The sequence below is a fragment of the Cyprinodon variegatus genome, unplaced genomic scaffold (genome assembly GCF_000732505.1).
Source record: "Cyprinodon variegatus isolate N-32 unplaced genomic scaffold, C_variegatus-1.0 Scaffold1093, whole genome shotgun sequence".
NCBI lineage: Eukaryota > Metazoa > Chordata > Actinopteri > Cyprinodontiformes > Cyprinodontidae > Cyprinodon > Cyprinodon variegatus.
Genome location: NW_015151546.1, coordinates 189,679 through 203,180, shown reverse-complemented (window position 1 = coordinate 203,180; position 13,502 = coordinate 189,679). Strand labels below are relative to the sequence as shown.

At 35.3% G+C, this 13,502-nt stretch overlaps 1 protein-coding gene across 2 annotated transcripts in view; it reads right to left on the bottom strand.

Annotated features, from left to right (window-relative positions):
- Window positions 1-6,104: 6,104 nt before the first annotated feature.
- The window catches only part of LOC107101424 (major histocompatibility complex class I-related gene protein-like), a 12,172-nt gene continuing 4,774 nt past the window's right edge, over window positions 6,105-13,502 (bottom strand). The window contains exons 3-6 of one of the 2 annotated variants that reach the window (XM_015400335.1): window positions 11,469-11,747; window positions 9,269-9,571; window positions 8,867-8,965; window positions 6,105-8,657 (exon numbers count right to left, since the gene is read on the bottom strand). In XM_015400335.1, the coding sequence (XP_015255821.1) occupies window positions 8,608-8,657; window positions 8,867-8,965; window positions 9,269-9,571; window positions 11,469-11,747 (731 nt within the window). In that variant the 3' untranslated portion in view covers window positions 6,105-8,607. The remainder of the gene's footprint in view (window positions 8,658-8,866; window positions 8,966-9,268; window positions 9,572-11,468; window positions 11,748-13,502) is intronic. The other variant, XM_015400336.1, reaches the window with a different exon arrangement.

Genomic DNA, 13,502 nt, shown 5'->3' with positions numbered 1-13,502 from the left:
CAGAGGTCCAGGAAAATGGGAGCAAGATCTGGGAGCGTTGGTACTTGCAAGAGACATCATGTTAGAAAGCGGGCAGGCAAGTAATAGGTAAGACCTTTTCATGAAGATCACAGACAAACTGAGGTTCACTGGTTGTCTGGAAAAATAACAGAGTCTACATTAAGAGAGATTAAAAAGAAGATGAATTTCAACAAGAAGGATATTCCTGTTGTAGATCTTTGGCTGGAAAACATTCAGGATAATCATCCAGTGAAGAGAGATGATTCCATCGCCTCCACATAGTCATCTTGTCTGAGAAGCGCTCTCAGGCGTGCAGCAACAAGGGTGGGCACAGTTACCAGCAAAGACCCTCTGAGTGACAGGAAGCTTAGTCACACCAGGAAAAAGGCAAAACCCCAGATATCCTCACAAACACAAAGTTATACTAGTAATACATAAGTTAAAGGTGTTGTAGGAGATCTTTTCTGATGCATTTTTTACCGCGGCTTGAAGATCTCCCCACAACTGCGTAGCAAGCAGTGAAGTAGTTAATAGTTAATAAAATAAATAAAAAAATAGTTTAACTTCATCAGTCAAAGGCTTTTCTAAACAAATGGGGTTTTAACTTTGGCTAAAAAGAACTGACCTGAAGAGTTTGTTCCAGATAAGTAGAGCATAGGCACTAAATGCTGCTTCTCCATGTTTGGTTTCTGGCTCTGCACTGCAAAATTTGTCAAGGTGAATTTATGGTAAATAATTTGATAAGTGTTGCAAGAGACACAGTGAGGATTACAGCAATATCATCATACAACATCTTACTGTAATTTTAAAACTGTGATATTACAATGCATTGTTGTGAAAGAACAACTGTGTACTGTAACTTTACAGCTTCAATGACAAAGCAATTACCTTGATATTACAATAGCTCACTGTAAAATTACAGCATTGTGCTGCACATTTGTACAATAAATATGGCCCTGTATTTTTTTCAGTGTATATTATGAAAGTAATGTACAAGTTCACAGTAAATTCTGTTAATTTAAAATGTATATTGTGCTAAATTTGAAAAGGAATTTACTGTGCAGGTAATGCAAATGAAGAAATTTAGTGTGAATTTGCAATCATTTACCCTCCTCCCCACAACAAAAAAGTCGTGAGAAAAGTCAATGTTAGCTCTATGGCATATTTATTAAAATTCATTTATTTTAAACATACAGCAATGGTAATGCAATACATTCAACTTTCTAATACAAAAAAAAAAAAAAAAAAAAATCTTAGAATACAGAGGAATTCAACAACCTGTATATTTCAACAATTCAAAATTGAAACTGATAACTACCTCTAATGCAAACAACTATGATGTCCACTCAAAGTCAATGAGTTTCCTCAAAAGGGTGCCAACATGGGTGTGAGTTGTTGTCCACTTCTTGCTCTTTTAGCCTCTTTCAGGATTGAAGCGCCTGTTAATATGACTGTTTCCTTTAAAAATAAACTTATCTATAGGTGGCAGGATTAATCAAGGCGTTCACTTTTGCTATTTTCCATATCACGCCCTAATAGATTTATGATCCAAACTTGTTGGATCTTCCTCTCATAAATTTTCACCATACATTTCTTTTAGCCATTTTTATCCAGGGTGTCTCAAGTAAGGTTTGCCTGAGGCCACTTGGGTGATTTTATCCTATCCTGAGAGTCCATATCAGCATGCGCTGCCACTGAAATGAGTGTTCACAAAGATAATTTCACCACAGATACCCCCCTGCTCACAGAATTTTGGCAGAGAATACAGCTGTTACAGCGAAAAGCATGTTAAAGTATTTACAGGGAAGCTAAAGTAAGAAGGCCTGAACATGGAAGTAAAAATTTTGGCCGCATATGCGCAAGAGTGTTGTGCACGGCATTGCGCAGAATCATAGTCCATAAACAAGTAACCGACTGGACTTAAAGATAGAGTAAAGGATTTTTGCGAATTTTATGAAAGACCTGGCCTCCCCACTTAAAAAAAATGCACATGCACAGCCCTGCACCCACTCCAAAGAGGGAATGCATATTACCCGTGTTTAAACTGCTTCTTTTTGTGCACGTCTGTTTAAAAGTTGCTGTTTGCATCGTTAGTAAAAGCTTATTTTCTAAAGGAAGATTTGTAATTTTTCCACTGTCAGACTCACCACTAGTGAAAATGGGGATGAGCCGATAACACGGCCTTATGCAAACATATCACCTGAATGACTGACAATTAGGAGGACCACTTATTTTGATGATCCACCAGGAAAAAGAACATCTTCCACTATAACTTTGAGAATTATCAAGCTATGTGAGACAACATTAAACAATGTCGCGCACTTGCTAACATAATCTGAACTGTATCATATAACAACATGAGTGCTGCAACAGTTATGCATGTTGCTTGCCTTCATTCAGCCCAGTAGAGAAAAGGGAAATGACGCACTCCATTCGAAATAGTGCCAAGGTCCGTTATGTAACGTGACTTTCCAAGGCATTTTACTGTGAAATACTGTAATAATACAGCTGAATGCTGTGAAAACCTTGCCGTTTTTACTGTGTTGCTGTGATATTACATACATTGTTGTGATATTACTGGGGCGATTGACTGCAGAATTTTACTGTAAATAAGAATTACATGCTGTAAAATCCAAGGATACTGTAGTTTTCTAGGTATTCATTGGGGTTTTACAGGGAAACATTAATACAAGTTGCTGTGATATAAAACTGTTGAAAGTTGTGAAAACTTGGTCATTTCTAATAGTGAATGCTCCAGTGAGAACAACAAATCACATCATGGTGGCCATGGAGCTTGTAATGTGCATTATGGGTGAATTTATTGTTAATTGGGGCCATATACAAAAAGGGAAAATTTTAGACCTTTGAGTGCTGAAGCTTCAGTTTTGTTATAATATCATAGTTATAAAAGAAAGTAAAACCTAGACAAAAAAACAACTAGAGGACATTTTTAAAAAATTGAGCAGCTATGGAAAACAATAGATTCTGATTAAGTTGTTATCCTTTGTGGAGAACAAGGTCAGTATTTATCAATGGATTAGTTTTATTTCTCTTTAGAAGGCTTACAGAGGAATAACTCATTGGTACACGTGCTGTGTTTCTTTGGTGTTAGACTGGAGATGTGATGAATAAAAGACATTAAACTATTTCATATTATCTAAATTTCATTAAGTTTAACTGGGCATTTCTGGGCAGACTTGTTTCTAAGGTGACTTGGTATAATAAAAGTAAAGGTGTGAAAAAATCAATTATAGAAATTCGAAACAACATAACAACAAAAACGCCACCATCTTTAAGATGACAAGATGCAGTAGTTTGAATAAGACTGCCCTCTAGTGGTAAAACATAATATTATTATTACATTACAGACAAGATGGTGTTATATTTTCTTTTAATAATTGTTAAAAGTGATTTTGTATTGGTATAAATTTAGTCCCATTCTTAGTGTTGTGTTTTGTAGATGATGCGACTTAATGTAAATACAATAAATGTATCTGCAGTCCCTTAAATGTGTTATTTTGCGTTATTTCATGATACAGAGAGAGCATTTAAAAATAAGAGTGTGTTTCATCTGTTTACCTTTGCACAATTATATATCTTCAAAAGAAATACAGGATAAATCGGCATATAACGGGCATATTTACACTGTATTTGGTTAAATAGGCATATATTTATCTTCTATCTTAGTCACTGGTAAGTTTAAATGCAAACCTTTTCAAAAAAATCCTAAGTCTATATTGATCAGAGCCAGTGATGCTTTAAACATTGATAAACTGTATGTAGTGAGTGTAGTGCTTATAAAATTAGTATAAATGTATCAGGAAATGCTGCTGTTCTCTTTAAACGAAATGCACTCTGATGCTCACGTCAAGCATAAAAAAGTATGCATATTTTTGCATAGGTAAAATGACATTAATGATACTTAGGACCAATAGTGTCCCTACCAAAGTGGAAATCAAACCTACGCCCTTGGTTAAATAACATGCTGCTGTCATTTTGCACATCTCTGATGTTGCTGCTATTTTCAAACATCCATTACTGTAAAAATGTCCATAGCTGTATATTGATTATTTATTCTCCAGACGCACAGTTTTATAAACACTTTAAAGTACAGTATTTTATTGTTTATATAAAATACATTTCACTTCCCCTCCAGGAAGCTTTCTCAATTCAAATGTCTGGATCCGCAGTGAGTTTGAGTCTTATATAGACAAGCCTTGTATTGCTTCGAAACATGCAAATTGAAACCGACGAGTGGGTCATTTGGTTCCATTGTTAGCCTGTAATACCTGAAACCTGTCTATGATTGTGAAGGGTCGTCGTTAAAGGAGGGATTGTTCCCCTGGCTGTTCACCTCCTTTAGAAACTAAGTCCAGCTGATTGTTTTTAAACTTTTACGGAATATTATTTTATTCTTATACATTTTTCTAAGGTCCATATTTGTGTGAAAATTTTTTTCTTCAATAATCTTTTTGCTGCTATAAATTTTCTTCATTGTAATAGCAATAGCATAGTAATAGCAATTGAAAAAAATAAAAATCCTATCAGATTTATAGTCCCCACACTGTAGATATATTATAGAATCTGTCCTTTACAGCCAAACCCATTTACACAGTGACAGATAAAACCTTTCAATAAATCAAACATTAACCCCAAATATCTGAATTAATAACCATTAAAACAACTATTTTCATTCATTTCAGACAGAACAGTTCATGGAACTATTCATACTTGGATTATATTAAACTGAACTTCCAATATCCCTGTTCCGTGCCAAGTACCTTTTCCCTCTGATCACGAAGCAGCCGGCTTGCTTGGTCTTGGATTGAATCCTGGGAAAACCAAGGATAGATAGGATACATCGGACCCGTCCTTCAAATAGGGCAAAAAGGAGGACGCATTTGAAGGCCGCATAATGAGGAGTCTTGGAATCCGACCAGACCTCGGCGCCGCACAATGACGTATTTGGCCTTCGAAACTGGCCTTCGGAGGACAGAGCCCATGAATTCGAAAAGATCCAATGACTGTTATCTCTGCGACAGACAGATATAGCTAGACAGAGAGACAGACAAAAAGACAGATAGATAGAATGCACGGGACACAAACCCAAAAAATTGTATTTCTATCCATTTTAAGATTGCAAATTTACTCACATTCATTTCAGTTTACCCTAACACTAACTATTACTACTATATCCCAAACCCTAACCTAATATTAATTCACACCATATCTCTAAACGGATTCTCTGAGATTTAAACTGGGGTCCACCCATTAGGACCAGCCTTTGGTCCCCCAAGGACTGTTGGTCCTCAGAAGGTTAGTAAATACACCAAAAACTGTCCTAAAAATGTAACATAACCAAGTATACACACAAACACTCCTTATGAAGGTTTTCCATTGACTTCTAGTCATATTCATTACTATTGGCTAACCCCGACCTTACCCTAAGCATAACCATTAACACATGACTAAACCTAACCTAATTTAAAGTCAATTAACACCTTAGTCTTTAACCTAACCTCCTATTCAAAAAGATAACTTATCCTGGGGCCCAGTCGTTGGTCCCCACAAGAACCTGTAAGTCCCTATAAAGCTTCATATCTCTGATAGAAAAAAATGTTATATTAATTTGAAACAACAAAACTACAACAAAAAACGCCACCATCTTTAAAATGACAAGATGCAGTAGTTTGAATAAGACTGCCATCTAGTGGTAAAAGTAAACATAGTATTTTAAATAGTATTCCTGCAATCTTACTGTCAAATTTTTTTTATTAACTTGCCAAACTATTAACAAAAAAAAAAACAAACAAAAAAAAAATTTAGGAAAAGGTCATCCCTTCAGAAACTCCTCTGTAGGTCTTCGATTTTTCTTTAACCATAAAATTAGAGGGGCATTATTTATTAAATACTCCATAGCTTGTAGCTAAACAGCTGCTGTGGAAACACAATAAAAAAACATAATATCAGAGGTCTTTATCTCTACAGTAGACTGATAGATAATTCGCCAGACAGACAGACAGATAGATAGTTAGACAGACAGACAGACAGACAGATAGATTCTTTATTTTATTTTATTCATTTTTTATTTTTTCCTACTTGCTTTGATTCAGTTTTATCTTCCCGTATTTTAATCATGTAAAGCACTTTGCATTGTCTTTGTACTGAATTGTGCTATACAAATAAATTTGCCTTGCCTTGCCTTGCCTAGATAGTAAGACAGATAGACAGTTTGAACATAAGACAGAGACCCATAGATTTGTATTTCTATCCATATTAAGATTTTAAATTGACTCACATAAATTTCAGTTTACCCTAACCCTAACCATAACTACTATATCCCAAGCCCTAACCTAATTATAATTCACACCATATCTCTAAACGGATTCCGTGACATAAAAACAGGGGTCCACCCATTAGGACCAGCCTTTGGTCCCACAAGTACTGTTGGTCCTCGGAAGCTTAGTAAATACACCAAAAACTGTCATAAAAATGTAACATAAACAAGTATACACACAAACACTCCTTATGGAGAATTTCCATAGACTTCTAGTGATATTACATTCATTCCTATGGCCTAACCCTGACCAGGAAGGAAGTTAGGGGAAAAGAGACTGACACAAGGGGGTAACATACACTAAACAAGATATAAATAAGAACTCAAATACAAAAAAAAAAAAAAAAACTAGCAGTTCCACAAAATAGAAACAAAGCTTGTTACCTAGAAAACACAGAATGACATAAATCAAAGTGTAACTTAAAACTCAAAATAAAACTTAAACAGAGACAACAAAAAGACAGAATCATGACAGAGTACCATCTTGCATCATTGCAAGTGACATATGTTGTAAGTCTTTTCCTCTCAGTCCAAAGGTTAATGGTTCAAGACCTGGTTTAAACTTTTAAAAGTTGCTATGCTACTTAACCAGTATTTTGGCCAATGCGACTAGTTTGTATTGGTTTGCCATTTTACCAATATAGATTGGGTAAAAACACTGCCAAGTTAGATTGGTTGGTTTAACCAAAAGATTGGTTGGACACATAACTTCCAACCACAAAAAAAAACAAAAACTATGGGAAAAACTGTTATCTTTAATAAAAATGACTAACACCTTTCATTTTGTTCATCATTGCCCAATTTGCACACTTTCACAAACACTTTCACTCGAGCTTATTTCACTAAAATTACAGAAAAACAAAGTGCCTTGAAATATTGTTCTCTTCTAAAACATTTACACACAACCTTACAAAATATATACTATACACACAAATCATTAACAATTTAATGATTAACAAACCTAATCATTAACAATTTAATGATTAACAGAAAAATGTAATGATTAACAAACTTCTGTAAGATTTACAAACCTTACAAAATATATATTATATACACAAATAATTAACAATTTCAATGGAACTTCAAAATCAAGAAAAACAATTGCAACAAAATCACAGATTATATTACTAACTGTAGTTATACACTCCACCAATAGGTGGTGACATGTTCACATGAAGCTTCATGAACTGTGGGGATCGTTGGAGCAATTTGCCCAAAAGGCTCAATTTCTCATGAGGCTTCATCTCACCATAACTAAGAAACAGGAAATGCATACATGGCTTAAGTAAACCTGGTGACTGTTTCACAAAAGTAGAATTAATAAATTCTGCATAAGAAATTAATCTAGGCTGGACTCAGTAGGGACTAAGCATTCTGGCATTATCCATTTCACAAAAGCCAACAGGCACTTAGCATTAAGAGACCATGAAGTCGATCCCAGATTAATTGATTCTGCTACAATGGCATTTTGACTAAATGGCTATATAGTATATATTTCCTAACCAATCCTCTTAACAGAAGACTTAATTTAAGGAGTTGCCATTAAACAGGAGTTTTTCTTCTCCACTGTTGCTGCATGCATGCTTAGTGAGACGCTGTTGAGTCAACAACAAAATGCAACCAATCTCATCCAAGAGGAGTGTGCCCAGAAGTCAATAACTCAATACAATCAGCAGGTTTTTATTGGATACAAGATCTTATTTTATCTTATTTTAATCTATCTTAAATTATGTCAGTACTTGAGTCAAAGTCACATAGTGTTGCCTTAGAGCTCCAGTGTGTAACAATTTCAGGGATTTACTGACAGAATTTTTATATATTATAAATATGTATGTAATTTATCATCATCTACAAACTGAAAGGCTCTTTATTTTATCGTTTGGTTTACCTTAAAATTGCTATTTATTATTACATAGGGGCAGGTCTCACATCTTTGCGCTACGGCAGCTAAGAGTGAATACTGACTGTACAGATCATCCACACGTTCAACTGTGACAAATTAGGGCTGTATAAAATCTATATGCTACAAATACTGATGAAATACTTTTTATAAAATTATATCATAAACAGACCTTGTAATCGCTCGACAAAATAGGTGATGCAGGTAGGCATTTTGTACCATGAACCATGAAGGCCTCCGCATTGTTGGAGGGGAGAAGCAGTGGGGGAGCTGATCATCTCGCTGCAGTCTGACCAATATATTATTTACCACTATAGCTTTAATAACATTTTATATGGATATTTTTTTGAGGCAAAACTCAGGTTATACATCAGGTTTCTTGATTCAGACTCGCTGTTAGCTCAGTGCTGTTGTGAGAATCTGTAGGGTTAGAAAGATAATGCTAAGTTTACGACAACAAAATTAGTTTTTGGCAATTTAAGATAATCTGACAAGCTAACTACAATTATACAAAACAAGAAGAATGTGAAAACAAAAAATAACCAACAGCAACAGTTACGCTTTACTTTTAAAGGAGTCATTTTAGTTTTTTATTTGTAAAATACACATTTTTTAATGTCTTTTCTTACCTTTCTTCCTGAAATAAATGTATATAATGACTGCTATGATGATGAGAACAACAAACACCAATGAAGCAGCGATAGAGGCATCTGTGCTATTGGACTCCTCTGTAAAGAACAAAATACTAGAGTTTATATTTCATAAATAGGAAAAGAGAGAAAAAACAGAGGAGTTCATTTATTGCTTGTTTTTAGCTAAGATTTTAATATCTAGATATTTTTGTTACATTTAGACCCAGAACTGTTCTAAATGTTTTCAATGTCCTATCTAAAGGAACAAATTTGCAGCATTACCATTATTATATGAAAAACCAAAACAATGTTTTAATTCTTTCGCTAAATATAAAGACAAATCCAAAAATCCTTAAAGATTAAAAACAAGACATCTTTATTTTTCGATAACTATCTTACTTTGATTGGTCTTGATTATTGTCTTATCCAGAGGGGTGATGATGTCGTTGCTGACACCATAGAGCTGAAAGACACAGTCATATTTCCCCCAATCTTCCAGAGGAATTAATGAGACATCCAGTACTGTCTCCATCTGGAATGTTTCATCATGGTTTGGGAGGATGTCTCTATGTTCTACACCTTCATGAATCTCCTCCTCACCCCTCCTCCAGAACATCACAGCGCTCTCTGGGTAGAAACCTGTAGCATGACAGCTCACTGGAGAGGAGGGGTTCTTCTGGAGGAGAGACACTGTAGGAAGGACTGTAATGGAGACAATGAAACAAGAAGGATTGGAGAATTACGATCAATTAAAGTAAACATAATGGTTTAAGTTTCTGCATGTCAACTTATGCTTTATCCATTGTTTTAAATAAGCTTCATTAACTAGGATCTCACATCAATTTTATTGATTTATTAGGGGTATTATTTATTTACACATTGTATACAATGTCAGCCAAATTTATATGACTGTTGTTTTCAATTAAAAAACTTAGGATTTACTTTGGTTATTATAAATAGTAAGAACACAATGACTTTACTGGACAGTTTTACCTTACGAGTATAGTACATTGATGCAAATCCTGGCATTACATGTGATAATTTCCTTGCCTATAGTCACAAAAGTGGTTGCACGAGAAATCTTTTCATAACTGAGTATACATTTTTTACAATTACGAAAGTGTTTATGTTTCAATTAATGTGCAAAATCTATTATTGTACTTTTTTAAAGATGGGAAAACTAACCACAGAATACATTTCAAATTGAATAGCAATGCCTTCTACTTCAGTGATAGTATAATAGATTTCTCTCCTGAGAAAGCTTCCTGGAGAGGTGGCGAAACGTCTTCAAATCTTGGAAACCAAGTCCAGTGGATTTTTTTGAACTTTTACTGAACTGGCATTCAAATGTATGTCCCGCTGGTTTGCTTTTCCTTTTTATTCCATCTCATTCCCTGTGGCAGCTTCCTCTCATTTGTTTGCCTTTATTGTTAATTAAAACAGATGTGACTGCTCAGGGCAAAAGCTCCTCCCTGTTTGTCATGTGGCCATTTTAGTGCAATATCAGAAGCTTGAAGTTTGAGGCAAAATGGTCACTGCAAAAATGGCAACCTGCATATTCCTATCTGTTTTATTCTTCGAGAAATGAAAGAATGAAACCCAAGTAGTTTTTCCTTGATGGATCTTGAAGATTAACTCCTCCTCAAGGTTCCATCCAAAGTAATCAAATCAAAGGACACTTTAGCCAATGTGGAAGTGTTTCAGCAATCACCATAAGTGTCTAAGCATAGCAAAGTATATATGGAGCTTAGAAAGTATACAGACTCCCACATTCCTAGTATGCCAGGGCATGTAGGCACAGACCACCTCAGGGAGTTAAACAAACAAACAAAAAGTATTCACATGTACTCTGTGAAACACATGCAAAGGTACAAAACCTAAAAGGTTTTGGTTTTTATAATGGAAAGATTCTGTTGTTCACAACATTTGTGGTTCTTTCACTGAAGGCTGTAGTCCCAATTTGACTCCTCCATGCGTGTTTCTATCATGTACTGACATCTGTGGGCCACAGGCTGCCTGGAAGTGGTATTGCATTACGGTGTTAAAAAAAATAAACTATTAATAACAATTTTGTGCAATGTTTATTCTCAATATATGCAATTTTACTAAAAGAAAAAATAGTTATTTGCTGTTAAATGTTATCATCAAAATGTAACTTTTCAATCTTTATAAAATATTTTCATAAGTTTTGTGATTATACGTCAGCTTAGAACTAGTCTAGTGACACATCTGTTGTTGCACAGGACGGTCTGTATCACTTTCTTGCTATGGTCTGTACCACACTTGTGCTCATGTGAAAATGTTGACTTCCTTCAGGCAAAATACCAAAGTTTTTGTATCCTACTGGGAGGAGACAAAATCAACCAAAATTGAAATTTTTTTAGTGCTGCTTTAATACATTTGTCATTTGACCATAAAATGTATCCCCAGAAAACCTTTTCTACTTAGATGTAGGTGTTTGGTTTGAAATTAGCTCAAATATTATGTTTTATTTTCCAAAACACAATATCTATATAAACATTATAATTTACCTAGGAATATTAAAGATTTTTGCATTTGTCCAATAAAACATAAGCACATAAAAAAAACTGGAATATACCTGTTTTCTGAAGTGACATCTTGGAAACCTTTAGTAACTCACTCAGCAATATCGGGCAATATATGGTATAATAGTAATGAATTGATTTTGTCCATTCTGTCTTAAGGTCCCATTTGTGTTTTATTGAGGCAGCTCGGTTATTTTGAGGAATCCAAACCAAGCTATTCATGTCCAGTGTCAGAAAGTCTTCTCCATCAAATCCAACCCGCGTGAAACTAGAAGACTGATTTTTATAGTAATCTATCTCACAGCCACTGAAAGACTGTAGGATGTGAACACCTAAAAGCAAAGGGAAGATAGACAATATATCACTCATGTCAACATTTGATCACATTAAATAATACATTTACGAAATAACTTACATTGGTAGAGGTTTAATTAAGGTTTAATTGTCTCTCCTTTATTAAATCAAAAAATGGAGGATAGAATAAATAATAACAAAAATCCCTAGAGTATCCAGTCATTCAGTGCAAATCAGCGTTCACCATCAGACATCTAACATGTGAATAAACTGATTTAAGTAATTAAATGACCAATATATTAACTCATAGAATCCATAGAGTTCCTTACTAAGCAGCTCAGGAACATGTGGGAAAAAAGGGCATAAAATGCTGATTCCTTTACACAAAGTACTTATCTGTGGTAGTGATGGGTCTAGCAATACCAATGTGTATGGGCATACATCAAGCTCATAGAGAAAAAACCTGTGTCTGTGCGCTTATTATTTCAAGAAAGTCTGACGCAGGAGCTGTTTTGAACTCACTTACACATTAGACCTTGTTTATAAGAGTGTCTATCAACAGGATGGATCTGCTAAATAATCTCTTTTGTGGTTCATGATCAAATTAATCAAGAAAAATTTAGCAGCTTCAAGGCATAGGAAAGGTTTCAGTTGTGGCCTTAACACAGCAAGAGTTATCAATCCGTTCCTGCGAAAGCTCCTCTTTATCTGCAAATGGGCATAAGAACGATCCGGATACAAGGAAAGACATCAGGTTTCATATCCACCATTTGTCAACTTTGTGGAGTTCATCGGTCAATACAGAAGTGTTCAGATCAGGCAATGTTTCACTTTCAACACTCGAGGATATTAATCTGAAGGCTGAGAGGACAGGTTGGAGGTCAAACAAACATAGCGAGGCTTTAATGGACAAGACTGAAGTTATCTCTGGAACAATCTAAAAAAATAATAAACTTTTCTCAAATCCAATGACTGCAATATAGTGTGTTTTCTGTACAAAAAAACACACCCTCTGCGCAAATGTTGAGGATTTAGTGAGAAGTCCATAGAAGGTTGGGAATAACTTCTTGAAGGAGAATTATGTTTGAGATATGTGTTGATCTCCCACACTGCACATTCAAACCCCAGTGCTCAGAATACAATAGTAAAAGGCATCCCACAGTGTTTCACACTGGGCTAGCACCTTGGGCAGCAGACGTAGACGCTCTGTCGGAGCACGGTGGGGAGGATGAACTCTCTCGGATGTGAACTGGACCTGATTTCAATAATAAACTCTTCTTAGTTCTGATCTGCTTCAAAAAAGAATCAATTGCCTTTTCCCAGCAGAAATTGAGCAGATGTGTTACAGTTCTCTAATCCAAAAGGAGGACAGGAACTACTTACAATTTGTTTGGTTTGTGGACAATGACCTCTCCAAAGACATTATAGAATATTGTATGAGAGTCCACATCTTCTGCAACAGCCCCTCTCCTAAAGTGTCTATCAATGGTCTGCCCCAGTACGTTCAAGAAGGTGAGTTCCATGTTGAGCATAACAGTTAGCATTTTGCGTGGCATGGCTTCTATGTAGATTATGGGCTTAATTTACTAACAAAAACTGAGGCTGTCATCAGCTTGCTTTGAAGAACATAGGATTTACTTTCCAAGTCCAAAACTGAGGCTACACAGATTGTACAAATCACTGCACAAATCACCGCAAGTAGCAACAGGGTAATGTAGGGTTTCCCTCCATCTGATCTGGCAAGTGATTTGAAAGAGGTAGAGTTCAGTGACAATCAGCTTCCTATCGCATAC